A 23910-nucleotide genomic window follows, 5' to 3' on the forward strand; every position below is an offset into this window, starting at 1 on the left:
CTAAATCACAACAAACACCCAAAGTACCTTGGGGTTACCCTAGATAGAACACTAACATTCAAAGAACACCTGACGAAAACTGCAGCGAAACTTAAAATACGCAACAACATATTGCAGAAGCTCTGTGGCACCACTTGGGGCTCCACAGCATCTACCTTACGAACATCCGCACTTGGCTTGGTATATCCAGTGGCAGAATACTGTGCCCCAGTGGGCCTCAAAAGCAAACACACACACATGGTAGATAGCCAACTTAATGCAACAATGCGTATTATATCAGGCACAATCAGGCCAACTCCTACAGTGTGGCTACCCGTTCTCAGTAACATAGCCCCTCCTAACCTGCGCCGAGAACACTCTCTGGTTAGAGAATCTCAAAAAATCATGACCAACCCTCAATTACAAATCCATGAAGATACTCACGACATCCATGGAAACCGACTCCGGTCTAGGCATCCTCCACTAAAGACTGCACAGGCGCTGCACCAAACCAACTTTAAAATAAATGACCGATGGAAAGAGGAATGGGAGAGCGGAACAGCAGTAAACTACCACAGTATGCCATGCATCTTTAGTAAACCAAAAGGATTTGATTGCCGTCGCAAAGTTTGGTCGACTCTTAATCGCATCAGAACCAACTGTGGGAGATGCGCCCACTTCTTACACAGATGGGGTAAACTTCCTTCGGCCGCTTGCGACTGTGGTGCGGAGAGACAGACGGCCAAACACATCGTGCAGGAATGCCCACTAAGGGTATATTAGGGTGACCCACAGGATTTCCTAATGGCGACCCAAGAGGCAATCGACTATATATTATCTAAGCTGGTCGTTTGTTTGTGATTACTCTTCTGTGAGTGTAAATTTACAATTGGTGGTGTCCTTATATACAAACTGTTGTTTCTTGTACTGTTTATACGTATGTGATTTCTTTTTTTTTTTTTTAATCGTGTTGTTTCTGTAATTTTTACTGTGATGTTATGAGCCATACGCTAAATAAATAAATAAATCACTGAGTATACCATCTTGACTGAATGACAGTTGGCTTTTACTAGAAATATTGACCCTTAGACGATGTGTCTAATAGTGTATTTTAAATACGACACTATGCCACGTTAGGCATTGTAAAACATTAAAACACTTGATAATGGCATTGTAAAGCCGAAATCATGATCGCGTAAATGTAACACTGCAAACATAAAACAGTCTAATGGCGGTACTGACTTTAAAGTAATAGATTTATGCCAGCGCGTGTGCAACAATATGGTGAGTGATTTAGTCGTCGAAAACAGGCAGCCCTTCCTAGACATCGGAGCCTAAACTAGATGTGGCCTAGAGGCTGACTAGTCTATGGCAAAACACCTTTTGAAATCTTTCCGGTAGCCCAAAACGTTAGAACCTCTGCTCTCTTTGGCTGCTATTTTAAACCTCTGCTCCCAATTGCAGCAGTCGGCATTCCAATGTGGCACAATTTTTTTTACCAAGGACCAGTCAGCGACCATGATGTTGCCAAGCACTTGCGCCTCCTAACGGCCAGTTTCACCTTGCAGGTGTATCCCCGCGCATAAAAGCATTAAAGTTCCTGCAAACACTTTGTTTTTAATAGAAATTCCCATCTGGGCAACTTCAACGTTTTAAAACAACTGCATAATGACACATAAATCAGGAAATAACCTCGACCGACTTCGTATCACGCATACAGTTGATATGCCAAATTGTCGACTCTATTAATTACCGAAGTTTCTGAATTAGTTTTTAGCCTCTAGTATTTCTTTAATATAGATAAGGATTAGATTTTATTGTCATTACTTGGTGTCACCTCACAAACAGTCTGGAGCTATGAAAGGTCGGGTACGTGATTGGGAAATGGAACACTGAGGTGCTTGTGACTGAGGGTGGTTGATCTGACACTCAGTTATTTGTCTCTCCTTTAATTTTTCCAACTCAGATTTCATTAAAAACAAAATCTGAAGATAGGACGCCAAGTTGGAACGCCAGACTTGCTTGGCACCAGGTGTGAGAACCCGTCCTTCTCGACCAGCGCGGCGCCGGTAGCAACGACGGTGCGCGCAAATCAACTGTTGAGGGTACAGACTGAACGGAAAACGGAAACTCTCACTGTGAAACAGAGATACGAGTAAGCAACTTGATCTCAGTTCAAGCAACAACACCACTGGCTGAGGACACAACCACATTAAAACATTCAGCCGAGCTTGTTCTAAAACTCAATCAAAATGCCATTCAAAAAAGGTTAAACATGATAGCAATGTGCACAATGGTTCAAAAACTAGCATTCACAATCAGAATGTTACACACTTAAGATTTTTCTACGTTCCCAGTTGGTAATAAAATTTACTACATGTAAGCAGACAGAGTAACGGTAGCACTGTAAATAACTCCAACAGCTACGTAAGCTAGAGCACTCACATATTAGCTTTACTGAGAACTATGCCAACAAGCACTTACAGTAAAATACGACAAGTAATCGGCACTAGCTGTAGCTTAAACTAGATTTTCGACATAGAACGGGGAGTTATACCTTTTATAAGTACGAAGGCACAAGTCTGATGAAGCTACTAAACAAGCACTAATCTGACCAAACATTAAACAGGCACTAGCCAGATCAACACTGACAATAATCACAGCACTGAATTCTAAAAATAAAAAAAATAATGGTTCAAATGGCGCTAAGCACTGTGGGACTTAGACCGAGCGGGGTGGCGCAGTGGTTAGACACTGGACTCGCATTCGGGAGGACGTCGGTTCAATCCCGCGTCCGGCCATCCTGATTTAGGTTTTCCGTGATTTCCCTAAATCACTCCAGGCAAATTCCGGGATGGTTCCTCTGAAAGGGCACGGCCGACTTCCTTCCCAATCCTTCCCTAATCCGATGAGACCGATGACCGCGCTGTCTGGTCTCCTTCCCCAAACCAACCAACCAACCAACTGTGGGACTTAACATCTGAGGTCATCAGCCCCCTAGACTTGTTGTTGTTGTGGTCTTCTGTCCTGAGACTGGTTTGATGCAGCTCTCCATGCTACTCTATCCTGTGCAAGCTTTTTCATCTCCCAGTACCCACTGCAACCTACATCCTTCTGAATCTGCTTAGTGTATTCATCTCTTGGTCTCCCTCTACGATTTTTACCCTCCACGCTGCCCTCCAATACTAAATTGGTGATCCCTTGATGCCTCAGAACATGTCCTACCAACCGATCCCTTCTTCTGGTCAAGTTGTGCCACAAACTTCTCTTCTACCCAATCCTATTCAATACTTCCTCATTAGTTATGTGATCTACCCATCTAATCTTCAGCATTCTTCTGTAGCACCACATTTCGAAAGCTTCTATTCTCTTCTTCTCCAAACTATTTATCGTCCGTGTTTCACTTCCATACATGGCTACACTCCATACAAATACTTTCAGAAATGACTTCCTGACACTTAAATCTATACTCGATGTTAACGAATTACTCTTCTTCAGAAACGCTTTCCTTGCCATTTGCAGTCTACATTTCCACCATCAGTTATTTTGCTTCCCAAATAGCAAAACTTCTTTACTACTTTAAGTGTCTCATTTCCTAATCTAATTCCCTCAGCATCACCCGACTTAATTAGACTACATTCCATTATCCTTGTTTTGCTTTTGTTGATGTTCATCTTATATCCTCCTTTCAAGACACTGTCCATTCCATTCAACTGCTCTTCCAAGTCCTTTGCTGTCTCTGACAGAATTACAATGTCATCGGCGAACCTCAAAGTTTTTATTTCTTCTCCATGAATTTTAATACCTACTCCGAATTTTTCTTTTGTTTCCTTTACTGCTTGCTGAATATACAGATCGAACAACATCGGGGAGAGGCTACAACCCTGTCTTACTCCCTTCCCAACCACTGCTTCCCTTCCATGTCCCTCGACTCTTATAACTAACATCTGGTTTCTGTACAAATTGTAAATAGCCTTTCGCTCCCTGTATTTTACCCCTGCCACCTTTAGAATTTGAAAGAGAGTATTCCAGTCAACATTGTCAAAAGCTTTGTCTAAGTCTGCAACTGCTAGAAACGTAGGTTTGCCTTTCCTTAATCTTTCTTCTAAGATAAGTCGTAAGGTCAGTATTGCCTCACGTGTTCCAGTGTTTCTACGGAATCCTAACTGATCTTCCCCGAGGTTGGCTTCTACTAGTTTTTCCATTCGTCTGTAAAGAATTCGTGTTAGTATTTTGCAGCTGTGACTTCTTAAACTGATAGTTCGGTAATTTTCACATCTGCCAACACCTGCTTTCTTTGGGATTGGAATTATTATATTCTTCTTGAAGTCTGAGGGTATTTCGCCTGTTTCATACATCTTGCTCACCAGATGGTAGAGTTTTGTCAAGACTGGCTCTCCCAAGGCCGTCAGTAGTTCCAATGGAATGTTGTCTACTCCGGGGGCCTTGTTTCGACTCAGGTCTTTCAGTGCTCTGTCAAACTCTTCACGCAGTATCATATCTCCCATTTCATCTTCATCTACATCCTCTTCCATTTCCATAATACCGTCCTCAAGTACATCGCCCTTGTATAGACCATCTATATACTCCTTCCACCTTTCTGCTTTCCCTTCTTTGCTTAGAACTGGGATTCCATCTGAGCTCTTGATATTCATACAAGTCGTTCTCTTATCTCCAAAGGTCTCTTTAATTTTCCTGTAGGCAGTATCTATCTTACCCCTCGTGAGATAGGCCTCTACATCCTTACATTTGTCCTCTAGCCATCCCTGCTTAGCCATTTTGCACTTCCTGTCGATCTCATTTTTGAGACTTTTGTATTCCTTTTTGCCTGCTTCGTTTACTGCATTTTTATATTTTCTCCTTTCATCAATTAAATTCAATATTTCTTCTGTTAACCAAGGATTTCTACTAGCCCTCGTCTTTTTACCTACATGATCCTCTGCTGCCTTAGCTACTTCATCCCTCAAAGCTACCCATTCTTCTTCTACTGTATTTCTTTCCCCCGTTCCTGTCAATTGTTCCCTTATGCTCTCCCTGAATCTCTGTACAACCTCTGGTTCTTTTAGTTTATCCAGGTCCCATCTCCTTAAATTCCCATCTTTTTCCAGTTTCTTCAGTTTTAATCTACAGTTCATAACCAATAGATTGTGGTCAGAGTCCACATCTGCCCCTGGAAATGTCTTACAATTTAAAACCTGGTTCCTAAATCTCTGTCTTACCATTATATAATCTATCTGATACCTTTTAGTATCTCCAGGGTTCTTCCATGTATACAACCTTCTTTCATGATTCTTAAACCAAGTGTTAGCTATGATTATGTTGTGCTCTGTGCAAAATTCTACCAGGCGGCTTCCTCTTTCATTTCTTAGCCCCAATCCATATTCACCTACAACGTTTCCTTCTCTCCCTTTTCCTACACTCGAATTCCAGTCACCCATGGCTATTAAATTTTCGTCTTCCTTCACAATCTGAATAATTTCTTTTATTTCATCATACATTTCTTCAATTTCTTCGTCATCTGCAGAGCTAGTTGGCATATGAACTTGTACTACTGTAGTAGGTGTGGGCTTCGTATCTATCTTGGCCACAATAATGCGTTCACTATGCTGTTTGTAGTAGCTTACCCGCATTCCTATTTTCCTATTCATTATTAAACCTACTCCTACATTACCCCTATTTGATTTTGTGTTTATAACCATGTAGTCACCTGACCAGAAGTCTTGTTCCTCCTGCCACCGAACTTCACTAATTCCCACTATATCTAACTTCAACCTATCCATTTCCCTTTTTAAATTTTCTAATCTACCTGCCCGATTAAGGGATCTGACATTCCACGCTCCGATCCGTAGAACGCCAGTTTTCTTTCTCCTGATAACGACATCCTCCTGAGTAGTCCCCGCCCGGAGATCCGAATGGGGGACTATTTTACCTCCGGAATATTTTACCCAAGAGGACGCCATCATCATTTAATCATACAGTAAAGCTGCATGCCCTCGGGAAAAATAAATAGACTTAGAACTACTTAAACCTAAGTAACCTAAGCACATAACACACATCCATGCCCGAGGCAGGATTCGAACCTGCGACCGTAACACCAGCGCGGTACCGGACTGAAGCGCCTAGAACCGCTCGGCCACAGCGGCCGGCGCTGAATCGTAATTTACCACTGAAGTATTAGAACAGTTCTCGCTGTTGGACTTTGCCGATTATAGCTCAAGAAACCCACTGAGAAATTTGAGCAACCACGACAACGATCGCAGGTCCGTGGTTCCTTACGCAACACAAGAGCACAACTCAGTAATATGAAAAGTCCATAAAATAAGCGGGACGGACAAGTATACGAAATGTTCACCTAACACAACTGCCAGCCGGTGTGGCCGAGCGGTTCTAGGCGCTTCAGTCTGGAACTGCGCGACTGCTACGGTCGCAGGTTCGAATCCGGCCTCGGGCATGGATGTGTGCGATGTCCTTAGGTTAGTTAGGTTTAAGTAGTTCTAAGTTCTAGGGGACTGATAACCTCAAATGTTAAGTCCCATAGTGCTCAGAGCCATTTGAACCATTTTAACACAACTAACAAGAACCTCGTTCCGTACAACCTACGAAAGCTCATAACGGCAGTCTTCAAGTCACATGCTGACCAATATACAAGTAATATCAAAATCACAACGAGAATATTCAAAGCAAATACAGAGCAACGCAAGTCGACGACGCAATTAAGCACACCCACGTTCGTCCAACAACCAAATGTTCAACATGATCACGCCAAATTAATAACACGCAATCAACATGGATGTTGCAAACCACATGTCGTCGAACAACACCACAGGGTGACTGTCGGACGCACAGGGCTGCGTCCAGTGTTAATTCAGTTGCTCAATGTTCGACAAAGAACTCGAGACGATCTAGCCGTTCCTCTAAAATGGCATGCAAAACTTATTTCCTCGCCAATAAGCTCACTACTCGTATCATACCACGGAGACACGAAATCAGAACTCACACAGATGCCACAACAATCTTAAAACAACCGCTAATACAAGGCATCAGACAGACAAACTAAGCCACTAACCTTTGACGTAATTGGACTACCAAAACAGACACTACACATATGTGCCTAATCACCGATCACACGTCGTGAAACCTCTCATAATGGAGCAATAACCTATTTACGAACGTGATAGACTCGGAACACATCAAGCAAAGTCACAAAAAACCCAGGCAGGTAACAGTTTATCGTTGCCGGCTGCAGAAATTAAACTCTGACACGATACTAATAGGACATGACCGAGGTTGCACATTTCAAAATAAGTTACTAAGCAATGTGACAGCGGGGAGAAACAATTCAAAAACACTTCCACATCCAGTCGCAAACTGCTGAGTATCTTACACTGTACTGTCCATGACGGCACGACAGGAAGCCTGTCACAACAACCTTTAAGTACGTGACTTCACGCCCCGGCGATACAAGAAGGAAAACCCTATCACTACAACCACAAGAAGCGGCCCATGCTGGTTCCGCAGCACCACAGTGTATCGCGATACTCCATCTGTCTTTTGTTATCCACTGCGTCAGCAGCGCGGCAAATGGCCCGGAAGCGATATTTCCGAACACAATGTCACATGAGTGCGGATATTGTCGTTTACATAGATTTGTAACACGGTTTATACAATAGGGAGGGTATGTAGCGCAATAAAACTCGGCAATGACTAAAAAATGACCGAACATTTGTCATTTTTTTGGTTGTTAACATCTGCGCACCACGATCGGCAAGAATCTTCAACACATTAGCTTTCGAATCCAAAGTAATTACAGTTACAGATATATTCATGTACCAGAAAGTCGAATGAGCAAATAATTAGGCTCCACACAAAACTTTGACATCCCAAGGAAAGTCTGTATCATTAACAAGAACAGGATATGCTTCTCAAGTATGAAGTATATGATTATATTCTCTTGCTTTCAGTGGAGTAAGATGCAGTTATGCAAATATCTGAGTGTATTTCTTCATGAATAAGTTGTAGTTTATGTCACTGTTTTTACATTTCTTTCATGATAATTTACGCCTTTTGGTAACTTACTAATGCATGGGATGCCAAAAACAGCTGTTTCATTAACTAAGTAGAAAAATAGTCAAAAACAAACATTGTTTTCTCACCACTCGGAGCGCTAGTGTCGCTCCAGCTGTGAACAGTAACGACTGTCGCACCAAAATGTGTCACGACTGTATGTATTTCTGTGGCACCACTCCATACCACTCGAAGGAAGCCCTTCTCTCAGGACACTGCGTGCCTCAAGTCGCCAGAGAGCATCTATTTAACGGCAACGCCGTACATGGCAGGTGGTGGGATTTTAGGAATCCCGGAGGTTGGTACCACACCCCCAAAACTTTGTTTATTCGAACAGTAGCCTATCAAAGATGTAGGGAGGGGATGGAGAGTCTGTCCCTACAAAGGGCGCAAGCACTGAGTCGGCGCAAAAACTGACAGGTAAGAACAAACAAGAATGGAACAATGTTTAAAATTTGACCGTATCAGGTATCTGAGTTCCCTTACTCCTCGTGTTACTACCATCTTTCTACGAGAAGAAGCCTTTCTCTTGGCCAATGCATACTATTATCACAGAGCCATTTCTACTTCATTTGGTCCAAGTAGCATTTTAAAGAAACGTCTATTACCGAAAGCACGTCTATCGCTAAGATAGTTTTGTGTGACGACATCGCTCTTATGTTCAACGAGCTTCCACCTACACTGCATACTCGTATTCAACTATGGAGGTCGTGTTGTAACTTCGCTACATTACTGAAGGATGTCGAAGAATGATGAGGGGGTCCTGAAGCAGTTATTTGACGGAAGACTTTCGTTTTTGGCTGATTTCTGCCGCGTGAGGACTGATGCGATACACGACGATGGAAGAAGAAGGAGAAAATGGTGGCGGTAATATCTGACTTGCCTCTTTCTGTGGTCCCAAGTTTCTATCGGTACAGTCTACTGAGCAAATAAAAATGAATTTAAGAGTGTGTCTCTGAGGGTGATAAATAATACTGCGGGAGTTGTTAGTCGTTCAGCCACAGGCAGTTATATTCCTTTACCAAGATGAACCCTATTCTGCACGAACTTATGCTCTTACATTGCTCATCTGCTGCATTCCTGAAGTTCTAGTGAACTAGGGCACTGGAAGTAGTTACAGTAATTTAAAAATGGTAAAGTGCTTAGGGTCTAGTATGCGTAAAAGTAGACTGTCAGATTTTAGTAGTCTGGTATGATACAACTGCTGAACGTGACTTCGGAGATATAGTGAATGAGTTTGCTCCTCCAAAGCAAGGCAGTGCAAAGCAAAATTATAACAAAAATACAATGTTCCTGAAAATTTATATTTTCTCATCTCTTAATAATAGCCCTCGTTCTTTTATTTATAATTAATAATTTATGCATTATTAACAGTTCTGAGAACCCACTTCGAAAAGTTAGCAAGCGAGGATCTGGGAGTGGTAAAGTGATAGGCAACAAACGTATAAGATCTCAGGTAGAAAAGATAAATTGATTTTGTTTAGCAAGTTTAGCAAACTTTTATTATGACTTTTTTAACAAGTGAAATTTATAACAATCCAAGAAAAGCAGCAACATATATTTAGTATTTGAAGTCTGATGACTATTATTTTGAGTTTTCAAATCATGACTCGCGTAGAGTTTTCCCTCACTCAGGTGGTTCTGTCTCAAAATAAATTCACTAAAGCACGGTATAAAATCTGATACTAACGGGACAGACAGAAAAACATATCAGTTAACGAATGTTCCGGAATAATACATAAGCATCAACAAAGATATAGTTAATACATCAGTTTACACTTGTAAGTACACGAGATAACAACAGGAAATAAAATGTTATGAAAACAATGTGAAATATAACCTTTACATAAATCAGGGTAGCATTATTTGAACTCTCATAAGTAGGTACTGGGTCTGTCACAATAGAATCATGGAGTAGGAGCAAATAGCCATACATGGAATTAGTTGTAGTACAGATCTCAGCAAAGAGAGAATGTACCAATGTTCATAGCTTCTTTTTTAAGTTGGTATAACTCAGGCTGTTTCTGTAAAAGAAAGTATAAATGAAACTTGAACAGGAACGCCCACATGGCTTAAAATAAAACAGCTGGCAGTGAAATTGCAACTTACATTAAACCTGAGTACAAAATAAATTCCACATATTCACAACAAGGCTTAAATCTGATAGACAGGAACCAGACACCTTGCCCCAAATAACTGAAGCACAAACAGTTTTAGCTATGTTGTTAGCCAAGTCGTAAATGGCAAACACTTTAAATAAATTGAAATTTATTCTCTGACAGTGAATTTCTGGAGATCAGCTGTATTAGGTATAGATCTACTACATAAGAGTGACATATGAAAATTTATGTCGGACCCGGGCTTGACTCTGGATTTCCTGTTTATCACAACTGTCGCCTTAACCATTTCGGCTATCTATGTACGCTCATCAGACCGACCAGCTGTGGATTAAGAACAGTGTGTGTTTCAGACATTCATGTAAATCTTTAAACAGAATCGGCGTTCACTCAAACATAAACCAATACAGCAGGCAAAATTTAAAAAAAACTCTACGGCACGTCAGATAGATTTAACCTTTCATATAATTTTGTATTTGTGGTGATCCACAGCCTCCAGATGCTGAATACACGAAAACACGGTTCGTTGTAACCTGTAATGCGATGTTTATTTAACCGTAAGAATAGCTAATTTCGACTAAGCGTCTTAAAAGGTGACATAGTAGTGTGGATCCTCCCGTAAAAATGACGGAATATGGCTATTTTTTTACCTGTAATTAAGAGTGATTTGAAAATGACACGAAATCTAGATGTTGCAAATGTGTTTCACCATGACACTTAGTCGAAATTAGCCGATCCCACGATTAAATAAACATCGCATTACAGCCTATTACGGGCTATGTTTACGTTTACTACGCGTTCATACATTCTACACATACGGTGGTCAAAAATTTGAGTCCACCAAGCGCCGCTGACTGCGGCTGTCTAAACCCACTCTGCCGTGAATTCTCTAGAAACAAATGGCAGAAAAGTTTTCAAAGCAAATACTCCCGTTCATTACACAGCATGCTGCAACCAACGTACAGTAGCTCCAACAACTGACATGGCGTATAGGGGAATTTTTTTCCAACCTCTCACAGGCCTTCAGCAAAAGTCAACCGAGTAAAAAAATTATTTTATGACTACAAGCTAGGTGCACTTGTGGTTACTTTCCGACGTAATCACCATAACTCTTGGGGCATTTGTCGTAATTGTGTACAAGCTTTTCAATGCCCTCTTCACAAAATGTTGCTGACAATGAACCGAAATGAGTATTGACGTTGTTTTTAAGCTCCTCGTTAGTTTTATATTGTTGCACTATTAGCCACTTCGTCAGTTTAGCGAAAAATGGTACTAACTCGGCACCAGGTCGGAACTATATGGCGGGTAACAACAAAGTGTCCCACAGAAACTGCTCAAGGAGCTGTTGGTTTGCACGAGCAGTGTGAGGACGAGGATTGCTACGAGTCAAAACAATATCAGAAGTCAGCATGGCTTTTATGTTGAATGGATCTCCGAAAACATAAAATTTCACAATTGACGGCTGCATTAATTGTGGTTCCTGACTCACAATTCTCACTTCGCGGAAGAATCCAGTAAAGAGTGGAAATGGAAAGTGTAAGTGCCAAATCTAACATTTGTCGGGAGAAGAAAAAGACACTGTATATCTTTTTGTAAGTAACTGATCTGTATCCAAAAATCTGAGAAGGTATTTTCATACCACAGAATTATGATGCTAACCCATACCACTGCAGAAAATAATAGGACAAATTTGAAAATAGATCATTGGGAATGTTCTAAGTGCCATATCGGAAAACTGACAGTTTTAAGTGCCAATAAGACAGTTTATTCCTGCAAAGAAGAATACAGCAAACAGTCACAGTTAGTAATGCTCATTATTTACCCAAATAACGCCGTTACCCGTATCGATACGACGTGTTCATTTTCAGATGGCTGTTCACCCATATACGACTATTACAGTTTTTAATATTAAATTAGTTGTTGAAGAAACGCCGAACAACTAATGTCATTTAAACGTGAATAGTCGTCTCAAGATCGCTATTTTTGTCTTTGCTAGAATCAGCTTCAGTTCTGTACGCAACCACTGTCTCAAAAATGGCAGTTTCCGACGAAATACTGAGACACTACGTTTTATTTGTGATCAGACAAGTGTAGAAATACAGCACTCGGTATTTAACTGAGAGGGCTGTAGCAAAGAAAGACCACCTCTCACATCTTTAATGTTTATGAACTCCAGACGGAAACGGCGCGAGGTAGCCGCACTGTCTAGGCTGCTTGTCATTCTTCGCGCGGGTTCCCCCATCGGAGTTTCGAGTTCTCTCTGCTGGAACATATGAGTGTGTGTGTGTGTGTGTGTGTGTGTGTGTGTGTGTGTGTGTGTGGGTGTGTGTGGGCGCGTGTTGTCCTTCACGTAAGTTAGTTTAACTTAGATTAAGTAGTGTGTGAGCCTAGGTACCGATGACCTCAGCAGTTTGATCCCATAGGAACTTACCATAAAGAACATGTACGATCTCCTAACGCATGTTTGAAAGACTTTCTTCATAGCTTGGCATCCGGATCAATCTAGAGACGTGCAAAAAGGTACCTAGAACATAACTGTACTGAAAATACTTTTTGAGAAAAATAGGCACAATGTTTTCCACTTGGACTCTTTAATTGAGATATCCATGTTAATGTGACTGCAGCTCAGCACAGATTGACGTCTTGAACTCGATAGTGACAGATCGTGTGGTGCGACAAATGCGCATTTGGATACTGTGTACATCACCCTCCTGCCGCTTGTCTGCCGTTTATGATGTGTGATCGGAGGCAGAAAAAAAAAGACTCTCATAGATAATGATTTACTTTCACCTTTTATACAATTTGTAACGTATCTACTAGAATGATGTATTTAATTTGTCGTTTGCAGTATTTCATCAATATAATTCGTTTACGTTCTATTTTCCAGAAATTCTTAAGTTTTGCTAAACGTCTTTTGTAAAAAATAGTCTTCGTAGCCGAGGTCGCTCACACTTTCTTGTGTGGTGGCGCTCTACTCTGATATTCACCGCTTTGAGTCCCGGTGGTGGAAAATGTTCACGCCAGTATTTGGACAGAGGGAGACAGGTGATGGCGTAAGGTTACTAATGACCCGTCTTTACACCAGTGTCCTGGATTAAACTGGAAACCTCTACCGGAGATTCCTAAAGTTAGAGTCCATTACAGTGTTGATGGTGATCCGCCAGTCGGACGAGGGCGTTAAGTTCGACGGCCATTCGAGAGGAAAAGTCTATATGCTGGCACCAGATTTCATCCTGACCCCCTCACCTTCATCCATAATGACACATACCCACCAGTACACTGTCCAAGCACTGATCAGTCTTTTACATGACACAGATAAGCAGCTGACACTTCATAACATGTCGGAGGGAGGCAACGCCAAGCCATCCTACGGTCGCAGGTTCGAATCCTGCCTCGGGCATGGATGTGTGTGATGTCCTTAGGTTAGTTAGGTTTAAGTAATTCTAAGTTCTAGGGGACTTATGACCACAGCAGTTGAGTCCCATAGTGCTCAGAGCCATTTTTGAGCCAAGCCATCTCCATCATTACCCTGCCTCGAATGGTCACGCTGTATTTCTAGATCTGCTCACATACGCTTTCAAATTCTGAAGGTGGCGGGGGTAAAACACAGGGAGCGAAAGGCTATTTACAATTTGTACAGAAACCAGATGGCAGTTATAAGAGTCGAAGAACATGAAAGGGAAGCAGTGGTTGGGAAGGGAGTGAGACAGGGTTGTAGCCTCTCCCCGATGCTATTCAATCTGTATATTGAGCAAGCAGTAAAGGAAACAAAAGAAAAGCTCGGAGTAGGTATTAAAATCCATGGAGAAGAAATAAAAATTTTGAGATTCGCAATTGACATTGTAATTCTGTCAGAGACAGCAAAGGACTTGGAAGAGCAGTTGAACGGAATAGACTGTCTCTTGAAACGAGGGTATAAGACGGACATCAACAAAAGCAAAACGAGGATTATGGGATGTAGTCGAATTAAGTCGCGTGATGCTGAGGGAATTAGATTAGGAAGTGAGACACTTAAAGTAGAAAAAGAGGTTTGCTATTTGGGGAGAAAAGTAACTGATGATGGTCGAAGTAGAGAGGATATAAAATGTAGACTGGCAATGGCAAGAAAAGCGTTTCTGAAGAAGAGGAATATGTTAACATCGAGTATTGATTTAAGTGTCAGGAAGTCGTTTCTGAAAGTATTTGTATGGAGTGTAGCCATGTATGGAAGTGAAACATGGACGATAAATAGTTTGGACAAGAAGAGAATAGAAGCTTTCGAAATGAGGTGCTACAGACGAATGCTGAAGATTAGATGGGTAGATCACGTAACTAATGAGGAGGTATTGAATAGAATTGGGGAGAAGAGGAGTTTGTGGCACAACTCGACAAGAAGAAGAGACCGGTTGGTAGTACATGTTCTGAGGCATCAAGGGATCACCAATTTAGTTCTGGAGGGCAACGTGTAGGGTAAAAATCGTAGAGGGAGACCAAGAGATAAATACACTAAGCAGATTCAGAAGGATGTAGGCTACAGTAGATACTGGGAGATGAAGAAGCTTGCACAGGATAGAGTAGCATGGAGAGCTGCATCAAACCAGTCTCAGGACTGAAGACCACAACAACAACGCTCATTTCCTGAGTGTGGGACTACTTTCACATATAAATCTATGAAAATTTGCTAAATTTGCGAAATAACTGAAGAAAGTTAGTTTTAGCTGGATGGGGCGCACGTCCTCTGGAAGTTCTGCCAGGGCCGCAGAATGACCTCTGTAGCTTAGTTTCCAGCATGCGGGCAGTGACTGTGAGGCGGCGTCCCGCAGGTGGTGTGTCCGGTGGAGGCGGCGGGCGGCCGGCGTGAGCTGCAGGTGTTCTCGGAAGGCTGGGAGCGCACCGCCACCTCCACCGCCTCCGCCGCCACCGCCGCCGCCGCCGCCGGCGCCAACGCTTCCGGCACCGCCGCCGCACACGCGGGGTCGTCGACGCCGCTGCTGCTGGCGCCGCACGCGCGCAGCTTCATCGTAGAGTTCCTGGAGCGACAGCCCGGCAGCTACGCCGTCACATGGATGGAGGTGTCGCGCCGACCACTCCTCTCCGCTTCCAGCTACTTCGTCATGTCCGTCGCTGCCCCAGAATGTCCCTACAGGTGAGTGTCGACTCCAGTTCTCTCTAAAATTTAACGACTTCTGCCAATATGTCACTACCGGATCCCTATATGCCTACCATAATCTCACCTCTGCATAGATTTGCAAGATATTTCTAGTCTGTAGTTACATTACAACCTGCATAAGTCATTATATACTGTATGGTGGAGGGTACTTACTTTACCAGAATTGGATTCTTCCGTATCATCTGCTACAAAATTCGAGTTCCTCTTCTGTGCCAACTACTCCATTCCATCTCTACTTCCACCCAACGTCCTCCATTACCTGCTGGGCATATTCCAATCTAACAGGTTTGTTTGCATGGCTATTATCCGCATCAAACATAAAATATTCATTTCTTCCTTCAATCTAAATTTACCCTAAGGTGAGAAAACTCATTGGATACACATCCGCCGGCCGTGCGGTTCTAGGCGCTTCAGTCTGGAACCGCGTGACCGCTACGGTCGCAGGTTCGAATCCTGCCTCGGGCATGGATGTGTGTGATGTCCTTAGGTTAGTTAGGTTTAAGTAGTTCTAAGTTCTAGGGGACTGATGACCACAGATGTTAAGTCCCATAGTGCTCAGAGCCATTTTTGATACACATCCTTTATCCGAAGTACAGAAGCAAGTTGATGTGACATCGACTCAACAAGTCGTTAAAAGTCCCCTGCAGAAATACTGAGCCTTGCTGCCTCTGTAGCCGTCCTTAATTGCGAATGTGGTGCCGATGCAGGATTTTGCGCACGAACTGTCCTCTTGATAATGTCTTATGAATATTCTATGGAGTTCACGATGGGCAATTTGGATGGCTAAATCACTCGCTCGAACTATCCAGAATATTCTTCAAACACATCGCGAACAGTTGTGGTCCGTGGCATCGCTCATTACCATCCATAAAATTTCCATCGCTGTTTGGGAACATGATGTCCATGAACGGCTGAAAATGGTTTCCAAGTATCCGACATAACCCACAGTCAGTGATCTGTTTAATTGGACCAGAGGACTAAGTCCGTTCCATGTACACAAAGCCTACACCATTAGGAGCCACCACCAGCTTGCAAAAAAATGGTTCAAATGGCTCTGAGCACTATGGGACTTAACTTCTGCGGTCATCAGTCCCCTAGAACTTGGAACTACTTAAACCTCACTAACCTAGGGACATCACACACATCCATGCCAGAGGCAGGATTCGAACTTGCGACCATAGCAGTCGCACAGTTCCAGACTGTAGCGCCTAGAACCGCTCGGCCACTCCGGCCGGCACCAGCTTGCACAGTGCCTTGTTGACAATTAGGGACCATGGCTTCGTGGGGCCTGCCCCGCACTCGGAGCCTACAATCAGCTGTTATCAACTGCAAATTTGGAGTCCGCTGATCAGACCACGGTTTTCCAGTCGTCTGAGGTACAACTGATATGATCTTCAGCCCAGGAGAGGCGCTGCAGGCGATGTCGTACTGTTAGCACAGGCACTCGGGACCGTGTTCTGCTCCCGTAGCCCATTATTACCAGATTTTGCCACACACGTTCGTCGAACGTCCTACTTTGATCCATCCGGTTATTAAATGCAGTGTTGCTTGCCTGTTAGCACTGAAAACTCTAGCAAATGCCGCTAATCATGGTCGTTAAGTGAAGGTCGTTGGCCACTGCGTTGTCCGTGTTCAAAGGTGATACGTGAAATTTGGTATTCTCAGCACACTCGTAACACAGTGGATCTAGGAATATTGAATTCCCAAATGATTTCCGAAATTGAATGTCCCATTCGTTGAGCTCCAACTACCCTTCTATCTTCAGAGTCTGTTCCTACGCGTCGTGCTGCCACAATCACGCCGGAAACCTTTCCATTTGAATCAACTGAGTACAAACCACAGATTCGCCAATGCACTGCCGTTTCACACCCTGCGTACGTGGAGTTTTCCACTTCCTCGGGCAGTTCTTGAAGTTTAGTGCGTGGAGACTGAAATGAATTTCGAATCTGTGCATCAAAGTTCCCGTTTTATACAAATCGGAGCAAAGATAGCTGAGCTCTGCTCACTGCATCTAACTCTAGCCCTATGAACGAGAGTCCGTTACACACCACAGCGCTACGATGGGTGTTGGGAGCTCGCAGCTCGTAAGTATATATCAGAGTGAGTTTACGGAGGACACTGCGACCGAAGGGACCGTCTTGTTTTCTGTGTACCAAGACATCTAAAAACGGGAGGCCTCAATTTTTCTCCACTTCTGTGGTGATGCAGATGCTCGGATGGAGGGAGTTAAGGTGTTCCAGAGTTTCAGGTAGCGTTACTGCCCCATGTAGGCATACTACAAAGGTGTCTTCCACATATATCCAGAAATATTTAGATTCCAAATTTGCCGACTGAAGTCCTTTTATGTCTAAGTCTTCCATAGAAAGGTTAATGCTATGGTAGACGAGAGACTAACCATAGAATCATCGCCAGATTGCTCAAATTATTGTTCATTAAATAAAATGTGAGTAGAGGTAAATATACATTTTAACAGATTTAAGATGTCCTCTTCCAGCTTAGCTTCAATAAAGTGTAGAGAATCCACCAGAAGTATTCGTCTGAACCAAGTGAACACACCGAAACTCACTAATACCTCAGCTGATTCGAGACACCAAGTCTTCAAGTTATCAGCAGTGCTTAGCCATCTTCGCTCTATGTTTGTACAAAACGGGTATTCTGATAAACAGATTCTAAACGCACTTCGTACTGCACCCATTAGCCCTCTAGAACAGCCAGAAGGAAAGGAGAACTCCACGAGGATGGTTTTTCTACGCTATTTTGCTGGCGCGTCCTAAGGCCGGCAGCCCGTTCAAGGATCATCAGACACAGTGTGTATTTCCGTCCGCCAGCGCGAGTGCAAACGATGTTGGGCTCTGTTAAAGGCAATCTACGTCTAAGGAGACTAGGGATATATAAAACCCTTGCCTGACCAGACTTTTTGCACTGTTAAGGATAGATATGTTGAATATAGATGTCACAACAGACTGGATAAGCCTAAAAAGTATGTTGTTGCTGAACGCTGTCTTGACACAGCACATACCACGAACTATGGGGATACTTTCGTCCACCTCCACATACTGGGACTCAACCAATGTAGAAGCAGTTGAAATACTTATAAGTAACGACCCGGTTAGTAGCCACACGGGATTTCAAATTACAAAGGCGTGGGGAACCAGCACTGACGGTACTATGGCGTCGTCTGGCGCAGACGACTGAATCTGACTCAAAACAGACGGATAATCGGAGTCCGCACACTTAAAATGGGCGCCAACACTCTGCCCGCGCGCGTACTGTGCCTCGGTTTGCAGCCGCGCTTTTCCCGCGTCGCGATGACGAAGACCGTGGCCCGTTTCTCCGCAGGTGGCTGAGGATCTGGTCGTCCTCTATGAACCGTCTACGACGATGTTATGGCCCCATCCCTTCGCACCCGCGCTTTTCTAGCGTGTCAGCGTATGTATCGGCGAACTCTGGCACCCACACGTCAGTAAGCACCAGAAGAAGACAAGGTAGCTGTCTCGTTGAAATATCGTTCATTTCTCACAGATTTATCCGACACGACGCCCGTGAATCACCGCAGCAGTTTTTACGGCGATAAAGCTTCAAACAGGGCAGTTACAAGCTTCTAAGCTTATCTGTCAGGTAATTTATAGGTATCATCAACAGCTACCTAGACCTGATAGCTTATGTGGAAACCCATTATTTACTTCATGGCTTTCAAATTCTCTCAACGTTTTAGTGTTAACTGGTACTGTACTTTGAATTCACTCAATTTGTTGACATTCCGTTTTTCGCATAATACACATCCACAGCCAAATTTGGAGTCATAAACAGATACTGTGCCCGTAAAAGGAAAAGGGACCATTTGCATCGATCTCTAAACTCCTGAATTATAGTCCTGACAAGTACACAACATAAACTGCCACACTCTTAATAAATTACACACATAATATTAATCTCATATTGTTCATCCTGCCATTTCAATAATTTACACGTTGTATTGAAGAAAAAGTTGTAAAATTGAGTCTTTTCAAGATGTTGTTTTAATTTAAGCCACGAAATAAAGGATCCATACATTCGTTTCGTATTCATTAGTAATTACAAACATTTATGTGTCATAATTTACATACTTCGATGTCGTAATTACTTGAACACACACTATACGCTATACCTTAACAGTTTACAGGAAAGTGCACTAAGCACCGTGTCAGAAAAGTGTACTAACCCATTAACCTTTTTAGTCATGTGTAGCCTATATATGCTTATGATTTTTCTTAGGGGTTAATCTCGATGTAGAAGAAATTTCGAATAAGAATGGACTTCGTATTTATTCCCCGTGAGGTAGTTCGTTTTATTTGATGATCGTTAAAAATGTTCTTTATCATACAATACACAAGTGAGCAATTCAGCTATGCTGACGGAGCTGTGCCTATTAACCCCTAATAAAGCACCCCACCGTTTAGTACGGTGTGAGCTGATGCATCACAAAGTTAAGATCAGAAACGATATCCTGACAGAGAGAATGCCGCAGCGTTCCCATTTGCCAAATGAGAGAGTGGCTGGAGCATGTGATCTCTCTCTCTCTCTCTCTCTCTCTCTCTCTCTCTCTCTCTCTCTCTCTCTCTTTCTGTCTTTTCGCTGAATCCGGTGGGGTGGCGCAGTGTTAAGCATAGTGACTGAAACCCCATCTGCCCTACCCAATCTAGGTGTTCCATGGTTTCGCTAAATCACTTCACACTTTAACCTGGGTGACAGCCACACTGTGTGACCTCTCGTGGTACGGAATCATCATCGCGAGCGAGTAGCGCTGTACTTGGAAATATTGAGTCAATGCGTTTGCACATGACACGAGACTACACGTGACGAAACCTATTTCCCATCCAGACTTTGATCAGCATTAGCGAAGCTAATTTCTGTGATTATGCATTGACTTATACAGTAGCTTACATTATTACTTTTGACATGAAATATACATTGAAGACCAAAGAAACTTGTACACGTTCCCAATATTGTGTAACGCCCCCGCGAGCACGCAAAAGTGCCGAAACACGACGAGACATGGACTCGACTAATGTCTGAAGTAGTGCTGGAGGGAAATGACACAGGAATCCTGCAGGGCTGTGCACAAATCCGTAAGATTGCGAGGGGATGGAGATCTCTTCTGAACCGCACGTAGTAAGGCCTCCCAGACCATAATGTTGATGTCTGGGGAGTTTGGTGGCCAGCGAAATTGTTTTAAACTCAGAAGAGTGTTCCTGTAGCCACTCTGTAGCAATTCTGGACGTTTGGGGGCGCCGCATTGTCCTGATGGAATTGCCCAAGTCCGTCGAAATGGACAGTGGACATGAATGGATGCAGCTGATCAGACAGGATGCTTACGTAGGTGTCACCTGTCAGAGTCGTATCTAGGCGTATCAGGAGGGACTCCAACAACTGACGGCCCACACCATTACAGAGCCTCCAACAGCTTGAACAGTCTCCTGCTTATGGATTATATGTATCTCAATACACTATTGTGCGATGTGCTGTAGCTAAAATTTGTTTGTTCCTTTCATTATTAGTCGACAGTATAAAACACCCAACAAACGAAATTGAAAAGAAATATGAACGGAACAAACGATTTCAATAAAAGTGTGTTAATAATTTATTTCGCTCAAAACGCATCGGCCAATTGAAAAAAAAGGAAGGACCTAAAACTTTGATTACTTGGATTACATTTTATAATACTACGTTGAATACAGCGAAGAGCTAAAAAACTTTGATCTGTCTGCTAGTGACGGCACACTTTTATTAGCCCACCATATGTTGGGCCTCGCAGCGAGGAACATTTTCATTCGAATAGCTGATGATGGGTTTTGTAGTAACACCCACGGCACTCTTATATACCTCATTACATTATAGGCCTTGTAGCGAGGGCATTAATCATAGAGTGAGCTTCATAGTGAGGGCACATCTTCATATCACCATCATACGGCGGTCATCTTAGTATGGCAATGTATTAGACTGGAATGTCGTATGATGGGCCTCATAGTGAGTGCACTCTTTCACTGGGCTATCACATGATGGGCTTCATAGTGATGGCAGACTTTCATTGTACCATTATATTGTGAGAATCATTACGTGGCCATGGTTTCATTGGGACATCATCTGATGGGCCTCTTAGTGAATGATCTCTTCCGTGGGACCATAATATGATGGGCTTCGTAGCGACGGTACACTTTCATTGCACCACCATATTTCAGTCATCATAATGTGGTTACGGTTTCATTGCACTATCATGTGACGAGACTGGAGTTCGGCATGTAGAGAAAACTGAAGGAGCGATCTACATTTAAATTGAAAGAATTTTATACAACCAAAACCGCATTAATTAATTAATATTTATTACTGACGGCCGGTTTCGATACCTAAAACTGTCATCTGATCTTCAACAATTTTTTGCTTAGAACTCCTCACGGAACACGATTAATAAGCAAAACATTTTTGAAGATCAGAAGGTGACACCCCCAACTGTCGAAACTGATTATCAATAACAAAAATTTATTAATACGGTCTTAGCAGGGAACTCTTTCATGAACCATAATCTGACTGGCCTCATAGCAATGGCACACTTTCGTTGCACCATCATATGGCAGGCCTCATGGTGTGGTCATGCTTTCATTGGAACATCACCTCACTGGTCTCACAGTGAGGGGCAGCCTTTCGCTGGAAAATCTTATAATGGGTTTTGTAGTAAGAGCTCACTGTCAAATGGTTCAAATGGCTCTGAGCACTATGGGACTTAACTTCTAAGGTCATCAGTCCCCTAGAACTTAGAACTACTTATACCTAACTAACCTAAGGACAGCACACACATCGAAGCCCGAGGCAGGATTCGAACCTGCGACCGTAGCAGTCGTGCGGTTCCGGCCGGCAGCTCACTGTCATTGCACCATCATACCAAATTTTCATTGCACCTTCATATGATGGGCCCCGTTGAGTGGTTATGCTTTCATTGGAACTTCATTTGACGGCCCCAATGTGCGGACGTCCTTTTATTAGAACAAGATACGATGGGCTTTATAGTGACGATATGCTTTCATAGAGACCGTCATGTTACGGGTTTCGTAACGGGCAGGCTGTTTGTTCCGACGATCCAAATTCTGCGTCCTCGCTGCTAATCATAAACGAGTGGAAGATGGCCAAATGATCCGTCACCATAGGAATTTTGACAGCCAAGCAGACGATTAGTTGACGCGAGTTAATTTTAAATAAATATAATCAACTCAAGTTGTGCGGAAAAACTGCTAAACTGTTAACTTTTGGCAGACGCTGCTAGCTATGAGCAGAAGCCCGACACAGGGGTGCGACTAAGTACACTGAATGTTTGCGGTAGAGCTAACTATCAATAACTCGATGTAACAATCGGCACTAAATTGCGTCACGAAAATAATGTCCACTGGAAGTAATCTTGAACTACAAGACTTGTGCCCAGGTGACCGCCGCTTGTAACACTATCGTGGCAATCTTCATTCGTCGGGAGCCTGGAGGTTCTTCATCGGTGGCGATGTTCAGAGCGAAAGATTCTTCGAGGTGTCAATTCCGGCAGTATCGATAGGCTGAACCGGCAGTGTCCAATCCGTAACCGGGCCAAAACGACCTCGTCCCGCCGAGAAGGGCGTGAAGAGGTCGTCCAAGCCGTGGGGAGAGGTTTCAAGGCCCGAAGCTTGTTTTCAGTAAGTGTAGACCAGTCGGCATGCCACAGCGATAAAATGCGCTGACAAATGAGCCTGCTAAAATGATGAAAGTGAGCGCCCACTACAAGGCCCGTCATGAGAAATTCCAATGAAACGTGTCCTGACCATGAGACCTATCACATGACGGTCCAATGAAAGAATGGCTACTCTACGAGGCGAAACGTATGATGAAGCAATGCATTGCACCCTCATAGGCAGCCTGTCATATGGTGGTCAATGAAAAAGTGCTCTCACTACAAGACCCATCACATGTTATTCCTATGGAATCATGGCACCACTTAAACGATCGTCATATGCTGGTGCAATGAGAGCATGCCATCATTGTGACGGTCCTAAATTAACAGGTCCAAAAGAGGCCTGGCGCCGTTCTGCCCATGTGGGCAATTGCTGACAGTACGCCACATTTTAACGTCGTTTCCGAATTTTAATACACTGCGTATTGATCTTGGCTTGCCATGTACTCTGGACGACATTTCAGCCGATGACCCAGGAGCAGCTGCTCGCGTTCTTCGTTTTATCCACTTGACAAACCTGTCTAAGGACATTTGATTATGTTGTTTTCTTTTAATCCCTTGCCTGTTAATGTGCCTTTTATAGTGTTGTCCTTTTTAGTTGCTGTTTTAACCTTGTGCCTCGCAATGCATTCATAACTTAGTCTGGGCGCTAATAACCACTGTAGTTGTGAGCCCTAAAACCACAAAAAAAACTTTCATCATATGGTGGCCTCGTAGTGAATGGCCGTCTTGATAAGGGAGCACGAGGGCACATTCGTTTAGTTCTGTCCTATGAGGGGTCTCGGCAATGAAGTGTTAAGGCAAATTCCAGGATGATTCTTTTGAAAAGTACATTGTTGATTAGTTTCCGATCCTTCCCAAATACGAGCTTGTCG

General features: G+C 43.1%; 1 protein-coding gene across 1 annotated transcript in view; it reads left to right on the forward strand.

The window, feature by feature from the left end:
• LOC124733746 overlaps nucleotides 1-23910 on the forward strand; it is a 194415-nt gene that overhangs the window by 166437 nt on the left and 4068 nt on the right. The window contains exons 8-9 of the mRNA XM_047248528.1: nucleotides 14963-15029; nucleotides 15114-15285. Of these exons, the coding sequence (XP_047104484.1) occupies nucleotides 14963-15029; nucleotides 15114-15285 (239 nt within the window). The remainder of the gene's footprint in view (nucleotides 1-14962; nucleotides 15030-15113; nucleotides 15286-23910) is intronic.

This window comes from Schistocerca piceifrons, chromosome 1 (assembly GCF_021461385.2).
Source record: "Schistocerca piceifrons isolate TAMUIC-IGC-003096 chromosome 1, iqSchPice1.1, whole genome shotgun sequence".
NCBI classification, from domain to species: Eukaryota; Metazoa; Arthropoda; class Insecta; order Orthoptera; family Acrididae; genus Schistocerca; species Schistocerca piceifrons.